Below are 21,829 nucleotides of genomic sequence, written 5' to 3'. Positions count from 1 at the left end.
GAGACGACTCAAAGGAACACCCAATACAGGCCCCTTGTGGGGGCAGGAACCAGTCTTTAAGGTACTACAAGACACTTGCTTGGTTCTTCTCTCTGTCTACCCACCCCTTGAGGAGGAGTCTGCCAGCCAGTGGTGGAGCCATGCTGACCTAGGCAGACAAGGGAACTGTAGGGAACTGGCTGCCTTCCCCTCCTTCCAAGAGCCCCAGTCCAGCAAAGCCTGATGGAAGGACCCTGAAGGTGCTTTGCTCTTTCTGGAGATGGCCTCCACAGTTGCTGCCAGTTGGGGCCAAAATGTGATCTCTCGTGCTCCCTTCAGCAGCACATATACTAAAACTGGAACGATACAGAGAAGATTAGCATGGCCCCTGCGCAAGGATGACACGCAAATTCGTGAAACGTTCCATATTTTTGAGAATTATGGGACATGGCAATTAACGATAAACTGACATGTGATATGAAAATAAGTAGAGGTCAAATGAAAAATAATGATTTTAAGAAAATATGGAATGTATTTTTAGAACATGTATTTCAGAGAGGGAGGGGGTTTACACCGAGGGAAGAAACAATGAAATTTTGGAGTGAAAATGGATGGAAAGAAGTGTAATGCTAGTCCTGAAGGTGATGGGTGCACAAGTGTAATTGTATATTATTGTATTGTTTTGTTTTGTATTTTATGTAGGGTTTTTTTCTGTAGTAGTAGGTTTATTTTGTAAAATAAAATTTTCAAAAAAAATGTGATCTCTCACTGACTCCATGCTGTACAGGCTCTGGCTGTCATGAGATCATACACACACACAGAGGGGGGGGGGGCTTCTGCTCAGGGATCAGCCAAAGAGTAGACACCCAGCCTAGACACCATTTCACACGGTCCTCTCTGTCCCTGGAAGGGCCAGCAGGCAGAGGGAGGTGAGGGGCTGCCCCTAGGGGCCACCAGTCATCACTCCCCATTCTTGAGGGTGCAGCCATGCCACCAGAATGTGAGCTCCAGTCTGGTGCATGGGCAGCTATCTAAATTGGGACTTAGGCTGTCCTGTCAGTGTATTGTCTAAACATTTTTCAGTAGCCATCTTTTTCTTAAGCTCAGTCTCGGCCTGGTTTATTATTCCAGAGAGCAGAGAACCAAATTAGAGTACAGAGTGCTGTCCTCTGAAGATGCCCATGGCCACAGAGACTGGCAAAACGTCAGGAAGAACAAGCTTCAGAACACGGCCAAAGGGCCTGAAAAACCTACAACAACCAACCAAATTAGACTTTAATGGTTGTTACAGGAGACACTACTGCAGCTACTCTGTGAACACAAGGAATCCCCTAACAGGGCTCTCTCGCAAATGTGACAGAAACATATCTGGGTCTGGACCAGCTTGGCGTTGGAAGCACTTTGCACAATCTATTCCTGGAGGCTGATTTGCTTTGGGGAGTGAAATGTCACCCACCTAGCAGCATTCCAGGAGACACAGAAGGGGAGGCCTTCCTAAGCTAGAAGCCTGAGCAGGAGCAGGAGCCCAGATGAGAGCCGGATGCCCTTACCCTTAAGGGTAAAGCCAATGCCCGTTCTTCAGATGAAGCTGCCAGGGACGTGGTTTAGCTCGAGTGAGGAGCAACGATGATGATCCTGGACATGAGTTACAAAGTAGAAATGAGGATGCTGTCTCATCAGAAGGAAAGGGTTAAGCGAGGTCGCATTACTGCTTGATTGATAAGGATGATAAAAAATATGAGGAAGGTTTGTTTCTCACAGAAGCTCAGTATGTGGAAGACAATGCAGTCTGTCTGAGCACCTGTGTGAGGAAGGGAAGTTCCCGCCACATCTCTAGGAGGGAAGGTCCTCGATTAAAGGGGCTCTCCCAGGGAATGTGAGAGGTGGCTCTGCTCCGTGAAAGTGGGAAGGGAGGCGGCCTTGAACACAGCGGAAAGGGACAGGCATGAGGACGGTTTAAGCTGCGGCCACAGAAGACTCAACCACAGATCCAGTGAAACTCCAATGCAGATCAAGAACAAAGGCCTTGCTTGAGGCCCAGAGGGAACGCCTCTCAAGGGCGTGCAGGGTTTTTTTTGTGTCTGCCCTTCTTCATGTCCCTGTTGCCCAAAAGGAAGAAAAAACATCCCCCTAACCCTCCTCCTCCTCCTCCAACTGTTACCACCCCAGTATTGAGAGTGCAGCTATGCCCCTCCAACAAAAACATGAACTCCAGTCCGGTGCATGGGCAGCTGTCTTAATTAGGACTCGGGCTCTCCTGTTAAACATATTGTCTAAACATTTTTAGTAGCCATCTTAAGCTCAGTCTCTGCCTGATTTGTGACTCCAGAGAGCAGAGAACCAAAGTAGACTTAAATTGTTATAGGAAACAAAGATTCATAGAACGCTAGAACCATGGAAATGAAAAGGTCATTGTGTCCAAACCCCTGCTCAAGACAGAAATCCAAATCAAAGCAGATCTGACCAAGAGCTTTGTCTGGCTTTCTCTTGAATGCCTCCAGTGCACTCACCACCTCCCTGCAGCTGCTCTGTTAAGAGAAGAGATCTCCCTGCAAAGGCAGGGGGCAAGGAGGAAAGAAAGAGTGTGAATGGAGGGGATGGGACAGCAAAGAAGAAGCCACACACTTGGCTATACAGTGGGGGAGGGGAGAGGAGGAGGGGACTATTCCCAGGGGGCTGTAAAGGCAGGAGCTGGTCTTCCTGGTGAGCAAGGAGACCAGCAGGATTGGGTAAGACAGTCAACTCCCTCTCAGCTCTGACTTTAGGGAGCATAAAATGGCAGGCAGTGGTGGGAGGGGGGCATGGACCCAGGTGTGTCTGGTGCAAGTAAACTAGATTCCCTCTTGGAATGAGGGTAGGAGAAGCAGGAAGGAGCAGGTTCCTGGTTTGGCATGAGGGCCAGAGGAGGGAAGATCGGGAACCAAAGGGAGCTGCTCTTCTCTCAGGTTGCCAGTGCTGTCCAGAGGTCAACTCCTTGGGATGGTGTGTGTCTCCATTTGCAGAGTGGAGGCCTACAAGCAAAGATGGAATCAGAACAGCAAGGGCAGAAGGAAAGGCCCACCAGACCAGAGCCTAAATCCTCATCCCTAACGGCCATCACACCACCCACCCACCTGCCTCTTCCCCGCACATGCACATGTGTGTTCACCCACACCCACACATGCCAAGCCAAGCCAAGTGAATCAAGTGGAGGATTGGACAGGACAGCCCTCTGACATCTCAATCACAGATTAGGGAGCTGCAGAATCTAACTAGCTTGGATACAGCTCTGTGAGTCAGACTCAGGCTGTGCAGAAGTGAAGTCATCTGCACAGGAATGAAGGACCAAGAAGCAGGGGGAAGGAAGTGGGGGGGGGAGAGAGCTTCATTTATAGGAATCTGTTGTCCCCCCCCCTTACCTCTAAATGCCTCTTCCAGTCCTCTTGATCCAACCTGGCTTGCTGTGAGCTTCCAGTGGCAAGGAAGGTGGGATGGTTACCCTTGTGGGAGCAATGCACCTGGAGATAAGCTGCATGGATCCTGCCCTGGGAAACCTGTCAGCGTTTTTTCCTTCATAAGGGGGAGTCAGATTCTCAGGACCCACTTGCTGGTCTCAGGGCACGCAGACCATCTGCTTTTGTAGGCCCAGTTTTTTGGCTGTAATGACTGGAGTGGGTGGAACTTGCAGTGGAGCAGGAAGAGCTGGAAGGGAGAGGCAAACACCCCACAGGCAAACGGTCATAAAGAACTGCTCCTTCCAGCACCCCTCCTCTCCTTACTTCTGCCTGTCTGCCCACCCACTGGATCTGGACAAGCATGAAGTAGAATTCAGGAGGCTTTTGAAGCTGAGAATCATATGTGCTGGCGGGAGAGCTCAGTGGTTTAGATCTCTGGTTGTGGAGCAAAAGTTGAGAGTTTAATGCTGCACTGTGCCTCCTGAGAGTAGAGCCAACCTGGGTGGCCTTGGGCAAGGGAAGGGTTATAGAGTAATGAAGCACAGAATAATGTTGGAAGGGGCCTGTGAAGCCAGCCCCTGCTCGAGTCAGGAATCCAAATCAAATCAAAGCCCCATTTTCCCTTCCAGCACTGGGGCACTCACCACCTCCTGAGGTCATTTGTTCCACTGCCATACTGCTTGAACAGTTAGGAAGTTTTTCCTGATGTTCAGCCAAAAACTGGCTTCCTGTAACTTGAGCCCATTATTATGTGTCCTGCACTCTGGGGTGATCAAGAATAGATCCTATCCCTCCTCTGTATGACAGCCTTTCAAGTTAAACTACTTCTGTGTATTCTCTACCTGGAAAACTCTGGAAGGGGTAGCCATAGAAAACACTATTCTTATTATTCTTATTCTTATTACTGTTGTTGTTGTTGTTGTTGTACCTGAAACTGACTGGGCAGATTGTCCCTCTCCTCTTCTGCAATCTGCTTGGCCCCTCCCCCTCTTTCCTTCAAGCCCTGCCCCAGAGCAAGAGGATGAGGTTCCACCCAGTGTCACACCAGGCAGCAATCGGGCCCCTTGATTCATTCACACAATCAAAGGCTTCTGCTGCAAGAGTGACTCACCCAGCAGGCATCAATCTAAGCTCTGACAGCCCGGAAATCCGGCATCAGCCAGGGAGGGAGCTGCTAATTTACTGCGATAAAGGATGGGTAATGGTGGAGAAGAAGGGAGTCTGGATGTGTGTGTGTGCACGCGCACGCCCACACACACACACACACACACACACACACAAAGAGCATTTGTGGAAGCTGCTCAACAGAAATAGTGTGGACAGGGAGGGAGGGAGGTGCAGGGGGGCTGTTCGCATCATAGCCCCTTTGATGTTGTTGTTAAGTCGTGTCCCCATGGACCAGAGCACGCCAAGCCCTCCTGTCTGACACTGCCTCCAGGAGTTGGGTCAAATTCATGTTGGTAGCTTCGATGACAGTGTCCAACCATCTCGTCCTCTGTCGTCCCCTACTCCTCTTGTCTTCACATTTTCCCAACATTAAGGTCTTTTCCAAGGAGTCTTCTCTTCTCATGAGATGGCCAAAGGATTGGAGCCCCAGTTTCAGGATCTGTCCTTCCAGGGAGCACTCAGGGTTGATTTCCTTTAGAATGGATAGGTTTGTTCTCTTTGCAGTCCAAGGGACTCTCAAGAGCCTCCTCCAGCACCACAATTCAAAGGCATCAATTCTTTGGTGGTCAGCTTTCTTTATGGCTCAGCTCTTGCTTCCATACATCACTACAGAAAAAACCATAGCTTTGACAATGCGTACTTTTGTCGGCAAGGTGATGTCTCTGCTTTTATTTATTTTATTTATTTATTTATTGGACTTATATACCGCCCCATAGCGCTACAAGCACTCTCCGGGCGGTTTACAATTTTAATTATACACATTGCCCCCCCAGCAAGCTGGGTACTCATTTTACCGACCTCGGAAGGATGGAAGGCTGAATCAACCTTGAGCCGGCTACCTGGGATTTGAACCCCAGGTCGTGAGCACAGTTTTAGCTGCAATACAGCCTTTTAACCACTGCGCCACGAGGCTCATTTTTAAGATGCTGTCGAGGATTGTCATCACTTTCCTCCCAAGAAACAGGCACCTTTTGATTTCGGGGCTGCTGTCTCCATCTGCAGTGATCATGGAGCCCAAGAAAGTAAAATCTGTCACTGCCTCCATATCTTCCCCTTCTATTTCCCAGGAGGTGATGGGACCAGTGGCCATGATCTGAGTTTTTTTTGATGGTGAGCTTCAGACCGTTTTTTGCACTCTCCTCTTTCACCCGCATTAAGAGGTTCTTTAATTCCTCCTCACCTTCTGCAATCAGAGTGGTATCATTTGCATATCTGAGGTGGTTGAGATTTCTTCCAGCAATCTTAATTCTGGCTTGGGATTTGTCCAGTCCAGGCTTTCACATGATAAAATAAGCAGGGGGACAATATACAGTCTTGTCCTACTCCTTTCCCAATTTTGAACCTATCAGTTCTTCCATATCCAGTTCTAACTGTTGCTTCCTGCCCCACATATAGATTTCTCAGGAGGTAAATAAGGTGGTCAGGCACTCCCATTTCTTTAAGGACTTGCCATAGTTTGCTGTGGTCCACACAGTCAAATGTTTTTTGCATAGTCAATGAAGCAGAAGTAGATCTTTTCTGGAACTCTCTGGTTTTCTCCATAATCCAGTGCATGTTAGCAATTTGGTCTCTAGTTGCTCTGCCCCTTCAGAATCCAGCTTGTACTTCTGGGAATTCTCTGTCCACATACTGCTGAAGCCTACCTTGGAGGATTTTGAGCATAACCTTGCTAGCGTGTGAAATGAATGCAACTGTATGGTAGTTGGAACATTCTTTGGGACTGCCCTTCTTTGGGATGTAGACTGATCTTTTCCAATCATGTCGCCTCTGTTGAGTTTTCCAAACTTGCTGGCACATTGAATATAGCACCTTTACAGAGTCATCTTTTAAGATTTTACATAGTTCAACTGGAATGCCATCCCCTCCACTGGCCTTGTTGTTGGCCATGCTTTCTAAGGACCACTTGACTTCACTCTCCAGTATGTCTGGCTCAAGGTCAGCGACCACACTTTCTGGGTTGTCTGGGACATCCAGATCTTTCTGGCGTAATTCTTCTGTGTATTCTTGCCACCTCCTCTTGATGTCTTCTGCTTCTGTTAGGTTCCTCCCATTTTTGTCCTTTATCATGTCCATCTTTGCACAAAATGTTCCTTTAATATCTCCGTTTTTCTTGAACAGATCTCTGGTTTTTTCATTTCTATTTTTTCCTCTATATCTTTGCACTCTTCATTAAAGAAGGCCCTCTTGTCTCTCCTTGCTGTTCTTTGAAAGCCTGCGTTCCATTTTCTGTAACTTTCCCCATCTCCCTTGCATTTTGTTTCCCTTCTCTTCTCTGCTATTTGTAAGGCCTTGTTGGACAGCCACTTTGATTTCTTGCATTTCCTTTTCTTTGGGATGGTTTTTGTTGCTGCCTCCTGTACAATGTTACGAGGCTCCATCCATAGTTCTTCAGGCACTCTGTCCACCAAATCTAGTTCCTTAAATCTGTTCTTCACTTCCACTGTGTATTCATAAGGGATTTGGTTTAGATTACACCTGACTAGCCCAATGGTTTTTTCCTATTTTCTTCAGTTTAAGCTTGAATCTTGCTATATAGCTCCCTTAGGGAATCTCAAGTCTGAGATTATGAGCTCTAAGCATGTAGACCAACACCACATTTTTCCTCAGTAAAACACAAGCCCATGTTCAGAGTCCTCTTTCTTGGCCAACCACCACCAGCACCACATCTTCATCTCCTTCACGGGAGATTCTCTCAAGACCTCCTCTCACCCTGAAGGAATCCCTCCTTGGAGTGACACCATAAAGTGCCTCTATCCTGCCAGAAGAGAATAGGGGGCAGCCTGGCCATGGCCTTGGACTGGAGATCCTCCTCGGAGAGCCATATGGATCTCCCAAGAAGGGCTGGGAAAAGACCCTGCCGTCCACCTGCTGCCACTCAGAGGCTAGAGGGGCCAAGGGCCTGATTCAAAGCAGGGGACTTGGCTCGGTTCTTGGCCACTGTCTCTACCTTGGCCCTTGAAGGTGTGGTCCTCCGTGGAAGCTGCACGGAGTGGAAAGGAGACAGCAGAGATGGTTGGAGGGGAAGGGTGAAGGGTTAGGTGGGTGTAGGGCCCAGTTTCTAGCTCTTGTCAAGACTGTATAAACGGAGGACCTCCCTGGCTTTCCTCGGCCCTGTGGCACAACGGGAGCTGGCCTGGGCCTTCAGAGTGACTGCCTTCTCTGTTGCTGTTGTGCACAAAGGAGGAGGCAGGAAGTAATGCCATGGGAAGGGGAGTTTTCTGGGTGGGGAGTCCACCTGTCTGGCAACTTCAGCCTTGTTGATCTGATGATCTGAAGAGTCTGAACTGCAATGGAAAATGGAAGGAGAGAGAGCTGCCCTTCAACTCTGCTCATGGTTATCCTTTTTGCTTGTTTATTCAATTAGAACTAAAATACAAATACAATAACAACTGCATACGATACACGTTGGACTATCCCCACCCATGCCGCCACCTTCACCCTCAGGACCAGGTGGCCAGAAGTATCCATTTATATCCCTTTTCACCCCATTCCTCTCCAAAAATACATCAGTTCTTCTGCTGGCCTATAGCCCTTCCTCTTCGAAAGACAGGCTCCAAATATAAATTCCATACATCTTTGAAATCATTAAACTTTGTCATTCACCTTCTTATTTTCATTTTACATGTTAACTTATCATTGATTGCTCATGGTTTTCCAGGGACATCCAGTCAGCTGCTGTGGACAGAAAATTGTATGCCAGCTGTGTGAGGAGGGACCTTCTGGGGTTTCCAGATGTGCTAGAGGATCATGCAGCTTCTGGAACCCAGTGACTCTGCAGGTGCCTCCTCTGAGTTGGGGGAACCCACTTTTGGAGCCAAGGGGAGTCCCTTTCCCAAAGCAGAGCAGGGAAGGTCAGGACCCTCTTTGCACCCTCGGGGGAAATGCCTGCTCCAAACACTCTCCTTGGCTTCCTCCGTTTTGGGGTAGTGGTGTCGCCCTTTAGCCCCAGCCAGTTTCACAGGAGAAATGTGCCCTGGCCCAAACAGGCCAGACAGCCCTGCCCCGAAGTCAACCAGGCTTTAGGGCCTGGGTCCCCACAGGCAGTGATAGTCAAACAATATTTGAACGTAACATCCTGATGGCTTCTAAGGATTTGTCAATGTTCAAACATTTCTCTTGCAAATCAGGTGTCCCCGCATCTGACTTCTGGAAGGGGGGAACAGCTTGAATCTCCTGAGTCCGTTTGGTTGTATAAAACAAGAGAAGGTGGTAGCCAAAGAAAAGGATCCATGGTGATCCAGCAGAAGCCAGCTCTTACGGGTGTGGGCGCTGCTTCCCGCAACCCACCCTGGAGGCTTCCGTAAGATCCCCCAAACGAAGCAGCGGGGGGGGGGAGGAGAGGGCAGATGGACCCCCACATACATGCTGCAGTGAAATGCAGAAGTGATGGGAGCCCAGGAGGCAGCGGAGCGTGGGCGCGATGGCCCAAGTTGGGAGGGGAGCGAACGTGCGTTACGAACTTCATCCCTCCCCCACAAGTGGGGACATTTTGACAAACAGGAGCAGAAGCCATGGCAGCCGCTTCTCCCCTCCCCAACACCCCCCCCCCGCCGAGGAGGAGGGAGGGAGGGAGAGGGGAATGCAGCGAAGGACTGCAGAGAGGGAGGGAGCGAGGGAAAGGAGGAGGGGAGGAATGAAGGAGGGGTGACTCATCGCCCCTGCCCTGCCCCCCCCACCGCTGCAAGTGCCCTCGGAAGTGCCCCCGATGACCTTCCCGCTTTGGCGGTGGGCAGGGTGAGCAGAAGGGATGGAGATCAGCCGAGGAATCCAAACGAGTCCCGGGTCAAAGAAAGAGTTGAGCTTAAAAGGGCGCCTACGAGGCCGGGCGGACAAGCTTCCGTGTAGGGAGAAGAAGGGAGCTGGCGCGGGGCGGGCGGGATCGGAAGCAAGGGAGATGCAGTTGGATGGAAAGGGTGGGTCTGGATCTGGGGAGAGGCGGACAGGAGCGTACAACGGCTGCTAGCGGCCAGAGAGAGGCCAGCAAGACCACCGCAGGCATCGCCTGCTCCCTGCCCGCCTCCCCCGCCGTCCTGCAGCAAGGAGAAGGCGCGTACCGTGGGCGGGGAGACAAAAGACACCAGCAGCCGTGTTCACACGTGCACGAGCATACCCAGAGAAAGAATGGAAAGGACCCCTCCCCCCGGGAATAGCCCTCTGAACACGCGGGCCTCAGGCACGCGCACCACAGGGAACACAGACAAGAGGCTAGCAAGCGACCCCTCCCCCCGCCCCACTCCTGAAGGAAGCTCCCCTACACCGAACGGAGTAGAGAGCTGACAAGGAGGCAGAGGGGACTGGAGTCGAATTATGTGGCCTGGAATTCAGAGAGCAGCCCAATTCTGGGGACACCCTGACAGGTCCGGAGAGGCAGAGGTTTCCTGGGTGCCACCTCCACCACCTTTTCGCCAGGCCCCCCCCCTCCCTTTCGACCCTCACCCCGCAACTATCGCCTTCCCTCACCCACTCTTCTGTTCATCCACGCCTCACTCTCTTCCCTCGCCCTCCCACGTCTTCCCCCTCCACCCCTTCCTCCTCCTCCTTCGGTCCTTTATTCACCCAACCTGCCCGTTCCGTTCATTCATTCATCCATCCATTCATTCACTCACTTTCTCACTCACTCGGAGGGCTTTTTTCCTCTCTGCGCAGGCGCAGGGCTCCCCTCCAATCCTGCTCAAATTTTATGAATGAACATTGACGTCAATGGAGCCCCCCACGTGGGTCTGGCTGGAGGTACAAAAGCGACAGCCCAGCCCCGCCGCTCTCCGAGGTGCTGAACACAAGAGCCCAGCAGGGAGAGCCCGCGCGCCAGCGCAACATCCGGACAAGCGATCAGGCGAGAGTGTTCCAGGCGGGCTCACCGACCGAGAGCTGGGGCGAACATCAAGCTTCGACCCCGAGGTTCTGTCTTCGGAGACGGTAACGAGCCCCTTCATCCCTTCCGCACAGCAGACCCCTCCCCATCAAGGCGACCGCATCCCTTTGCCCACCGCTAGACGGCTGCAGCGAGCGGGCGGGCGGGCGGCGGGCGCGCGCTGTTCGGGCGCGGTCTTTCCAGGCGGCGTATGAAGCCCGGGCAGGAGACGGGGAGAAGATTCCTCAGACGCTCGATCGGAAAGGTTTGACCGAACAGAGGTCTTACCTCTGCTGGGTTGCCCCGAGAAGGGCAAACCTGGAGCACTCCTTCGGAGCGTCTCCCGGAGAGGGAACCCCACGAGCGGTGGGGAAAGAGGACGGGGATTGGGGAGGCTGCCACCCCTTGGGAAGTGCCAAGGAGGCGGGAAGAGCTTCCTTCACAGAGGAACTCAGGGTGAATAAAATCGCGCCTTAGGGACCGCCAATGAGTGTGGTCTGGGGGAAAAGGGGAGGGGGGTCTTTTCTTGGAAGGCAATGACGTTTTCTAGAAGAAGAAGGAGAAGGAGAAAAGAGGAAGGGGAGGTAGAATTAGGTCTACCCTTGTGGAGGGTCTCGGGAGAGGGGGTACGTTTGACGCAGCTTGGGCGCAAGGAGTGACTGGTGGGAACGGCCTAGATTCCAGAAGGAATGCGAATTCCAGGTGAACAGAAAGACCTCTTCAAACATCAGGGTGGGGCCAGCGAGGAGGCAGCCTGCAAACGAGCCTCCATGTGACGGTGGGGGGGGGAGCTCTCTTTTTGGGGGCTTTGGAAGGCAGTGAGATCGGCTTTTTGTGGGGGGGCGAAGGATGAATGAAAACTGGGTCGGGGGAGGGATAGTTGGCAGCTGCTGATGCAGCCAGCTCTCTTTCCCCTGCATGTGTGGGCGGTGGGTGTGAGTACTGCAGAGATGGGGGGGGGGCTGGAGAGTGAGCTGGTCCTTCTTCCCTACCGCTTTGCCGAGAAAACCTTCCAATCCGGTCCCTCCCCCGCTGCCAGGGGCTCTCTTCTGCTAGAAACATATGGGAAGAGGGGACTCCTGTGGGGGGAGCTGATAAACACCTCGCGTGACTCTTTTTTCCAAAAAATGAGAGGATGGGTGGAAGAATCCCCGCACAGTCCGTCCCTAGTGGCAATCAGGAGGGTGGTCAAGAAAAAGACGTCGCTTCCCCCCCACCCCACGTTAGATGGGAATGTTTGATTTCTTCCGAACAGGGGCAGCTGGAGGAGACAGCATGGGGGCCCCAGAGCTGATTAAAAGGAGCCCCCCATTTATCTTCTCTTACAGGTTGCAGCAGAACACCTCCATGAGCAGGAGGATCCGCGGGGGCTGCTGGAACAGACACGGCAGTGACTTGACAAGTCGTCATCGTCATCATCACCATCACCGTAACAAAAACATTGGTTTCCAGCAAATGGTCCACCCCCCACAGAACACGTCCGGCGGAGAATGCCGGCAGAGGGCGGGCGCACATCCACATCCTTGAGGGAAGGGGGCGGCGGAGAGACATCTCCTTTGAGCCACGCCTCCCTCCCGTATTTGGCTCGGGGCCAGTGGGTGCTAGAAGGAGCGGGCTACCGCTCGGTAGATTCCGCCGGTGGCGGCTGTTCCACGGAGCTGGACGGGGACGCAGGCCCGAGGGAGATGCAGTCCCGTTGCTCGCCACGGGAGCACCCTTCTATTGCCAGTCCCCGCTCCTGTGGAAAGTGCGCCCGAAAGGCACTTTGTCCGGAGGAGCCGCTCCCTTTGCTTCCTGGCAGGTGACTCCGCAAAGAGGAGCTTTGTCCAGGAATCGATCCCAAGGCACAAAATGACGCTGGAAGCGCCCCTTGGAAAGGACCGGACCGCTGGCCTGGTGGTGGTGATGACCATGACGATGGCTATCAGTGACCGTGGTGACCAACAGGAAGCGAGCGCAGGAGACAGGGCTCTGCTCCTGCACCTATTTGGTGGAGGAGCCCAAAGTGTTCGCAAGAACCGGCTAGCCCCCCCCCCCCCCCCCGGTTACAGCAAGGAGCAGGTGGCCTCCGGGACGGGGTGGAGTGTGGGCGTAGGTTTCCGGGCTGTTCCAGGTGCCCCGGCGGCTAGCGCTCCCTTTACAGATGAAGGTTCCTATCCCAGTTTGGGGGGATCGCAGAGGCTCTGTCCGTCCCTTCGGAGACTCTTGGGAGCTTGACTCTGCCCTTCTTCTTTTGTCTCTCCCCCTCCTCCCTCCTCATGCAGCTCTTCTGTTCCGCTGGCGCCATGGTTTGCCCCCCGCACCTCCGCAGAGCGGCTTGCCTGCTCTCTCTCTGCCTCCTGACGCGGTGCCGCCTCCAGGTTGCCGCCACCCCGCTGCCCCTCGGGGAGGAGGCTCGACCGGGCGAAGCTTTGCCCAAGTCGTCCAGTCTGCCCCCCGGCGAGCCGCAGGAGACGGGCCCAGGATCGGCGAGGCAGAGAGGCGAGGCAGCTGAGGACCTCTTCCAAGACGTGGACCCGAAGGCCTTGGCCGCCGTCCTCCTGCAGGCCCTCCAGCCGGAGCCCGAGAAGTCCAGCGAGCTCCACGGAGCCAGCCCCGAACCCGACGCCAACGAAGAAAGGGTCCTGAGCAAGAGCGAAGGCCCAGAGGTACAGCCGGAGGCGCAGCGGAGTTGGGCTGCGGGCAGGGAGGAAAGGCAGCCGCTCCAAGAGGAACAGCCGGAGGCGGCCGCAGGGACCTCCAGACGGCAGGAGGAGGTGGCCGGGCTGAAGTCCGTGCTGCGGGAGCTGCAGAGTTACAGCCTAGCCGCCAAGAGAGAGGAGCCGGCCCGGGACTCGGGCCCCGCCGGCAGTCCGCGGGACGAGGTGCTCCAGGAGCTGGAAGAGTACGAGCGCCTGAAGGTCCACACCAAGAGGAGGGCGCCGGCCAGCGAGCCTTGGGCCGGGGCCCGCAAGCTGAGGCAGCAGCAGCACCTGGAGCACCAGCTGCTGCAGAGGCGCTACGAGGAGCTGGCCGAGAGCCGTCGGCAGGCGGAGGAGGCGCGCCGAGCAGCGGCCGAGGAAGAGCGCCTGGCCGACATGGCCTCGGACCTGCTTCTGCAGTACCTCCTGAAGGACGGGGAGGAGGAGGACGAGGAGGAAAGCGACGAGGAGGGGGAGGAGGAGGGAGAAGGGCCAGAGCAGGGCCGGCCGGGGGCGGGCCATGGCCCGGGTGGGTCGGAAGAGGTGAGCCGCAAAGGAAGCCCGCTGCTCTTCGAGGACGAGGAGGCTGGCAACGTGGCCGAAGACAAGCGCTCCAACGAGGCGCCGGAGGAGGAGGAGGAGGAGGAGGAAGAGGACGACATTGACCCCAACACGATCGACCGCCTGATCGAGCTGTCCAGCAAGCTGCACCTGCCGGCCGATGACGTCATTGACATCATTAATGACGTCGAGAAGAAGAAGAAGGAGATGCCGGAGCCCCGCAGCGGGAAGAGCAGCAAAGCTGGGGGGCCCGCCACGCGCAGCAAGGCCAAGAAGATGCCTCCTTACAACCCCGCCTACCACCCGGCCCCGCGGCCCCTCCCCAAGCCCTACTACACGTCCACCTACAAACCATACAGCCCCCGCCTCCCCAAACAGGACGAGGCCTCCTGGAACGAGGTCCTGAAGGGGGAGGAGTACCCACCCCCCAAGTGGTCCCGAGCCCAGCCCAGCCCCAAGATCTCCAACGCCATCAGCCCCTGGACTTTCCAGTCTCCGGCCTCCCACCCGTACCGGCGCCTCCCTGGCCCCGTGGTGGTGCCCAGGGACGAGTATTACGAGGGCAACCGAGTTCGCGATGAGGAGCTGGAGAACTACCTCGAGAGCGTACTGATGAAGCATCCCAAAATATTCCCGTGAACGTGGCAGGTGTAGCCACCCCTTCCCACTCCGCCCCCTCCCAGACAAACTTGGCCACTCACCGTGTTTCTGGCATAAATTCAGGTTGTTGCATGATTCAGGAGAACATAGCCCCCCCCACCGAGTGAAAGGTTCCCACCGAGGGCCCCCTCCCGGTTTGCCTTCTCTGCTCCCTTCGGTTGCCTTCTGGTCATCAGGAAAGGAAAATCTCCCCTTCCCCTTCCCCTGGACCTCAGAGAGTTGCCCCTAGGCTCAGCTGGGCCAAGGAGCTGGGGAAGTGGGCCAGGCATGACTCCTGTGGAGGAGGAAGCCCTCAAGAGCCCCTGAAGGCCTCTTCCTCCTCCTCCCCCCCCCCCACTCCACATCCATTGGGCATGGTGGTGGTCGGGCACCTGCACCAAAGAAGGAGAAGCAACTGGCCTCAGTTCTCCCAGGGCAGGGCAGCCCCCTCCCCCAGCCCTCAGCCTGGTCTCTCTCACTTCCCTTAGGCAAGGGCGTCTCTCTCTCCAGGGCAAGGACACCTCCTGAGGGGCACTTTATACTTCTCTCCCTCTACCTTAGCAACAACTCAAGACACCGTCTTGTGGGGGGTCTCCTCAAAGGAGGAGGAGGAGGCTCCTGGGAGAACCCCCAGTTCCCCTGTTGGGTGTGGGGAGCCTAATAATCCAGATAATTCCTTCTCCCCTGCCTCTGCTTCCTCTTAATCCCACCGGGAATTGCTTCACTTTGCCTGCTCTGGCACTGCAAGCCAGTAAGTCTACATCACAAGAACCTCCCTGGAGGGTCTCATCCTCTCATGAGTGTGGAGGGGCAGCAGAGCGGTCGAATTCCAAGGCAGCCTGGATCTCTGAGCCTCTGAGCTCCCACAAAGAGACCCACAAAGCCAGAGAGAGAAACCACGTTGCATCCTTGGAATACTAAACACTTTGGTCAGTTTTTGAAGGGGTCAAAGAAGGGTCCAAGTGGGCCAGTCGGCCCCAAGGCAACAGTTTTGTAAAATTACCTGTGGCAGCTGACAAACAGGGTGAGGGCATGCAGGGAACATCCCTGCTGGTGCGGTTCCACTGCCACTCCACTCAGCCCTGGCCAGTGTAGCCAACAGCAAGACATGCGGAAAGCTGGAGCCCAACAAAATGTGCAGAGCAGATGCAAGTGTCTGTACCCTCCACCTCCACCCCAATCCCATGCTAAAGATTTCATTTTTGTCTTACCAAATGCTGGAGGGGAAACTAAGTCATGGAGTAAAGGCAAAATGTAGAAGCCCCATATAGCATAGCTACTCACCGTCCTGATCTCCTGCACCGCATGGAAGGAAGGAAGGAAGGAAGGAAGGAAGGAAGGAAGGAAGGAAGGAAGGAAGGAAGGAAGGAAGGAAGGAAGGAAGGAAGGAAGGAAGGAAGGAAGGAAGGAAGGTCGATCTGATGGGCACTAATGAAGGTCATTGACCCTGCTGTATTGACAGGTCCCCCCACTCAAGGAAGGCTTTTCTTCTTTACCATACAAAAGAAATAAAAAGCATGGTCCAGAAGATACATAAAATGTCCACTGAATGTTTAGGACTCTTCTTTAAGAGGTAAGAAATGCCCTGGCCTGTTGGCTTTGCCCTCCAGGCCCCTGGTGATGGGAAGCAGCACAACTGCCTTCCTCACGTTCAGAACCCTTTCCCCCTCCACCACTTGCCTCTCACCAGCTGTACCCTGAAGCCTCACTCAGCCTTTCACAGGCAAGAGAAATCAGGACTCACTTTCCAACAGGGGGAAAAAATACCCCCCCCCCTCTCCTGTTCACACTTTGGAGAACTACCCAAACCAAAACCTCCTTGGCGGCTGGTTTCCCCACTGGAAACAGAGAGAAGGGGAGGGGGAGAGAATTTCATAACGACCAGCCTTATTCAGTCCCTCACAGCCTTTCTGCCCACCCACTCATTCAGGTGGACAATGGATCAGCTCCAAAGTCCGGGGAACTCGGGGACCCTTCTACCCCTAGAAACAGGTGTCCCTCCAAGGGTTGCGTGGGGGGGGGCTTGAGATTGCTCCTTTCACACCTACCTGTCTAGGTTCATGACCACCCAAAACTTCAGGGAAGGAGCCCACGGGGTGGACTACCCTCACCAGAGGCTGAAGGAAGGTGTGGGGAAAGGTGGCAGTTTGCACGTGTTCAGAGACTTTCTCACTGACATCAGTCCTAGAGTGTGCGAGTTTCTTCGCTTTGTGATGTCCAGTCCTGTAAAAAAAAAAAGAGAAAAAGAAAAAAAAAGAAAAAAGTTGTCTCCCGTGTCCTGATCCATTTTGTTGTACTTGAAATAAAACACGTTTGGCCTGTTGTAAATAGCATGTGGAATTACTAGTTTTGCTAAGAAATAAAAGCAACTATTTTATTACGAGTAACTCTCATTATTTACAGATGGGGGGCACAGGCTAAAAGTGCCCCTCCATGCAAGATCGGGAACGTTTTGCCTTCACCCCAGCAGATGTATCCAGAAGCCTGGTTTTGGGGGCGCCAGTAGGGGCAGGGGGGCTCCTGAGAGCGCCAGGCGCCAATCTATTCAGGAGAGCCCAGGAATCCTCGCATTCACAAGGGGGCCTCTGACCACGTGCAGAGCGGCGAGTGGGTCAACTCAATGGCTGGGGAATCGAGAAGCCCTTCGGGAAGGCTTGACGATTCTCTCGACACCGGGGCGCCACCTTCCAGGACACATGAAGACCGCGCCCGTTCCTCTGAGCGCGACGGCCGGGAGTCGGTCGGAGCTGGGTTCTGCCGCCAGCGGAGAGGCCTTGGCGGAGCCCATCTCAAGGCTGTCTGGTAGGGGTGAAAGGAGAGCCGAAGACGAAGGGCCGCCCCGGGACCCCAGCCGGAAGATGGGACCAGGGTGGGATCGGTGGGCGAAGGATGGAGTCCGACGGTGGGGCTGACGGAAAGGGGAGCTGGCGGGCCACCACCGGACCCTCACTATGGCTGGGGCGAACCACTCCCGAGGCATCTCTCCCGGCTTCTGTCAGGGACCGTGCGCGCAAGACAACCCGCCCTTTCGCTCATCGAGTTACCAAGGGAGCTGCGGAGAGAGAGGTTTTTCCAGCGGCTCCTGATCCGGAGCTGCCGGGAAGGCGCGTTTGGAACGGCTGGAGATTGACGGAAGAGGGAAGCAGTGAGAGGATGAGCGACCCAGGGACCACCACATGTTTCCTGCCTGGCCGGGTCCCAGTGCGCCCGGGCAGGAAGCTGGAAGCCAGGACACACCAGGAACAGAAGAACTGGGCTTCGCAGGCAAGGAAACCCTGCTGTTGGCGCTGAAGCGTTTATAGTCCCCGGCTGTGGAATTTGCAGCACTAGGGCTGTTTTAAATCCGTCTTTAGTTGCACAATGGAAAGGCAGTAATCAGGGTTAGAATTCATAGCAAGTTCCCCAAACCGCAACCCCTCTTTGCATTAACCAGCAAGATAATCATTTAGACACCACTGTAAAGTACTGTAAAAAATAACAACATATGTTTTACTCAGTGCTTTCACAAAGCACTAGAGGTTAGTAGAAGAAGAAGAAAGAAAAGAAAAGAAACAAAAAGAAAACAAATGGATTTTTCGATCAGCCCACCTGGCTAAGAAAGTTCTATGCTGGAGACCATTACTGAGCATGGGTCTCCTTACTCAACCTGATAACAACACTAAAGGAATCTAAATTCAGAAGAAAGAGTAACACAGTATGGTTGTTGTAAGTTTTTCAGGCTGTTTGGCTGTGTTCTGAAGGTTTTTCTTCCTAACTTTTCACCAGTCTCTCTCTATATGACCAATTAGCAAACCCCTTCCTTTCCTAGGCTATACATCTTGCTTCTCCTAATCAATGTGCCCCACTTTATCACATCAATACACCCATTAAAAAAACAACAACACAAAAAACCCACCCTGATCACCATTATCACCCAATCTCCTGAAAAGGACAAGAAGCTGATCCCACAGCTACAAATGATCAACTATCCCACACACTACACCAGAACACAGAGAGAGTTCTGTCCTCTGAAGATGCCCATGGCCACAGAGACTGGTGAAAAGTTAGGAAGCAAAACCTTCAGAACACAGCCAAACAGCCTGAAAAACCTACAACAACCATACTGTATTACTCTTTCTTCTGAATTTAGTTTCTTTTAGTGTTGTATATATGTACAAAAGCTTCCCTGTAGTGGGTAGGTAATGGATATTGATTGGTAGAGCTTCATTTTTTTCTCTGCCTTTCAGAAAATCTGTTTGCATGGATGTTGCAACACTGCGAGTATCCCCAAGGCCTAGTGTGTTTATGAGTTCAATTCTCTTCTGGTTCAACAAATATGAGCCATCTACCTCTTTCTCAGTTTGAATGCCCAAATGGTACGTTGCATCTCCCAATTCCTTTATCTCTACTTCCTTGCTGTGTCTTAGTACTATCTCTTTGCATTCTTGTTCTCTGTGTGTGACTATAATGACATCATCAACAGATTTCTGGAGGAACAGTCTATCGCAGGTGACAAGGCATGATGGGGATGTGTCATATCCAGGCTTTTAAAAGGAAGGGACTTCCAAATGCCAGATGTCGGGGAAGGGTATCAGAGGACAGGACTCTAGTTGTTTTCTGTGATCCCAGAGGCATCTATCTGGTGGGGCCACTGTGGGGTACGGGGAGCTGGACTAGATGGGCCCTTGGCCTGATCCAGCAGAGGGCTCTTCTTATGTTCTTATAAGGTAAAATAAAGGATGAATGATCATTTCTGTTTCTTGCAAGGACTGATCTGCATCACCTTCTTAGAAGCCTTGTAGAAGTAGCATTTTCAATTTCTCATTCCAGGCTCCTTTGTTTCACTCATACAGGTCTTTCTTTCTTTAATTTGCAGACATAATCACGGTGTTTCTGGTTGACAGAAACCAGGTGGTTGTTTCGTGTTCAGCCCCTCTGCAATTTATCCCTGTCCAAATGCAGCCTTGAAGTCTAGGTGCTTGATGTGCACCTCTCTTGAGTTGTGCCTGATGGCTGGCTCTGAAGCATTTTGTGGCATAAGTGCTTCTTCCAGTTCCACAGACCCACATCTCCATCTGTGCCCCCTTGTCCTGGAGAAACGGCTCTCACCTTGTATGTCATCTTACTCTTGATCTCTCTTTTGCTTAGTTTGCAAAGACACCGACAGTATTGTGCCTAGGAGAGGCTGACTGCAGTGAACTTGCTCATTAGAGTAATCTAACACCATCCCTCTTTTTCCAGCCTTCTTTTGTTCATCAAAGTGAAACACATCTCTTATGCTGATTTCACTTCCTTTAAACTTTTGACTCTATAGCCTTTGGTACCAGGAGCATAGCCACTTAAAGTTGTCTGTTCCGTTCTAGAGTCGAGTTTGTGATCTTTCTCCTTTGGCACATAGACATATGAGATACTCTCCAAAAACTCTACTGTGTTTTACATTTGGCACTCTGTTGTGTGAGAGTTCAAATGATGTTCTTTGGGTGGCCCTGGTGGGTGATCTATTCTGGAGACACATGGCAGTCATGATTGCATAACCCAATATTTGTTGGTCAATTCTACATCTGCAAGCATTCATTTAGTCATTTCTAGAAGAGATATTGGCTCTCTTTAAGGTCCTCCATTTAGTTCAGGGGTTAGGAAATAATTATATTGTGCAAAATGCCTTCTCCATTTAAAGAGGCTTGTGTTTTGTGTGCGAGGGATTCATACACACACCCCATTGTTGGATGGGAGTGCCTTACCCTCCCCTCAAACTCACTACAGCCACATATTTCTTGATCATGAACTATGCCTCACCTTTCTCCTTCAGACGATAGGTGACACAATACCTTGAGAAATCATCCACAAATATCGGAATATATCTGTTGCCTGCCAGTAATGGCAGATTAAGTGGCCCAGATTTCATCTGACAGTTTACACTGCAAACTCCAGTTCCTTTCCTTTCCTTTTGCATATAGCTCCCACCAGGTATTCTAGTATTTCCAGACATGTGTGCATCCAAGGTTTGTAGGAAATCTGCCTGGTGTGATGAATGGGCACAACATCCAGAGTAAAAAAATCTAGTAAACTGACTTCTGAGAATTTTGTGTAACTTCATAAGTCATTAATGCCTTTTTCTTAAACTTAAATTCATTTGTGTGTGTGTCTCTGTGTGTGGCCTTCCTATTCCCCTTCCCATGAGTGAGGAAACTGGATCAATTTGCCTTTGGGAGTTTATCCTTTCTGGCCTTGACATTCATCTCTCAAGGCTCTCAGAGATTCCTGACAAATTAGCCTCTGAGCATTTATAACAGATGAAAAAGCATCAAAGCATGATCCTAGTGATGCTAAGAGAAATCCTTTTCTCTGCCGATCATTCGGCACAAGGCCAGTGAGATCCGAATTGCCAAAACTAGCCACTAATTCAGATTTAGGTTTTCTACAGTCTCCATTCTCACTGAAGCCAATCCAAGTTCATTCTCCGACAAAGGTTATCCCTTGCAACTTGCTAGAAAGGATTCTTCTACATGCCCAGTCATTTCCTCTGCTGTATTGCAGCCCGCAATGTATATTAGCTGCTTGTTTGTGAGATGATAATTGATTTTGAAATTGTATCATTGTCTTCCCACTTTCTGAAGAGTTCTCCACCTGTGGGTCTCTCCTCCTCAAAACACTTATAAACTCTCAAGATAATCAGATCATTGTATTAGTCTTCCTTTCCACTGCTCAAAGTTTACTGAGGTCTCTTCTGGCAATTTGCCACAAAACTCTTCCCTCTGATTCATGCTCAGAATTGCCTCCAAACCATTTCTATTTCTTCAGCCAAATATGTGTGTTTTTTGGGGGGGGGGGGGGAAAGAGAAGCAACATAACACTTAGAATCAACAAAAGCTCAAAAAAGAAAGAAAAAACACAAAGCACTTACTCCCTTAAGCTTTTCCCTTTATAGCCTTTTGTTTGTTTTTGTTTGTTCTGAGCCCCTAACCTGTGGGATCTGTAGCAGGAGGTCTCTATCTGTAATCCCTCTTTAGTTGCACAATGGAAGGGCAGGAATCAGGGCGAGAATTCAAAGCAAGTCTCCCTTGCATCACCCAGCAAGATAATAAGTCAGACACTGCCTGATTAAAACCAAACCAATTCAAGGTTAAAAGAATACTGTATATCTTTTACTCATTGCTTTCACAAGGCAACAGAGGCTAGTAGAAGGGGCTGTGTGTGGATGGGAAGAAGCAAAAGGAAAAGGTAAAGAACCCTCTCCCCCACAGCTTTTTCTTAGTCAACATAGTTGAGACAGTTCCATGGTAGAGAGTATAACAAGGCTTTATATTGTCCCCCTGTTTATTTAACTTATATGCAGAATACATCATGCGAAAGGCAGGACTGAATGAAACCCAAACCGGAATTAAGATTGCCAGAAGAAATATCAACCACCTCAGATATGCAGATGATACCACTCTGATGGCAGAAAGTGAGGAGGAATAAAAGAACCTCTTAATGAGGGTGAAAGAGGAGAGCGTCAAAAATTATCTGAAGCTCAACATCAAAAACCTAAGATAATG

At 51.9% G+C, this 21,829-nt stretch overlaps 1 protein-coding gene and 1 non-coding gene across 3 annotated transcripts; both read left to right on the top strand.

Annotated features, from left to right (window-relative positions):
* The first annotated feature begins 305 nt into the window (after positions 1 to 305).
* Positions 306 to 412, top strand: LOC140701555 (U6 spliceosomal RNA). Its single transcript, XR_012080445.2, has one exon. It is a non-coding gene; the product is annotated as a U6 spliceosomal RNA (small nuclear RNA).
* Positions 413 to 10,265: 9,853 nt separating this feature from the next.
* Positions 10,266 to 16,692, top strand: VGF (VGF nerve growth factor inducible). Of its 2 annotated transcripts, none has more exons than XM_020790492.3 (2): positions 10,266 to 10,496; positions 12,696 to 16,692. In XM_020790492.3, exons 1-2 carry the CDS (start codon positions 10,281 to 10,283, stop codon positions 14,310 to 14,312), a joined length of 1,833 nt encoding a protein of 610 aa, XP_020646151.3. In that variant the 5' UTR covers positions 10,266 to 10,280; the 3' UTR covers positions 14,313 to 16,692. The 2 variants fall into 2 exon arrangements, with proteins under 2 accessions (XP_020646151.3, XP_078234478.1); XM_078378352.1 differs by lacking the exon at positions 10,266 to 10,496 and adding an exon at positions 10,527 to 10,696.
* The last annotated feature ends 5,137 nt before the right edge of the window (positions 16,693 to 21,829 follow it).

Source organism: Pogona vitticeps, chromosome 6 (assembly GCF_051106095.1).
Source record: "Pogona vitticeps strain Pit_001003342236 chromosome 6, PviZW2.1, whole genome shotgun sequence".
Taxonomy (NCBI): Eukaryota; Metazoa; Chordata; class Lepidosauria; order Squamata; family Agamidae; genus Pogona; species Pogona vitticeps.
Note: the sequence above shows the minus strand (reverse complement) of the source record. Positions and strands in the feature narration are given on the sequence as shown.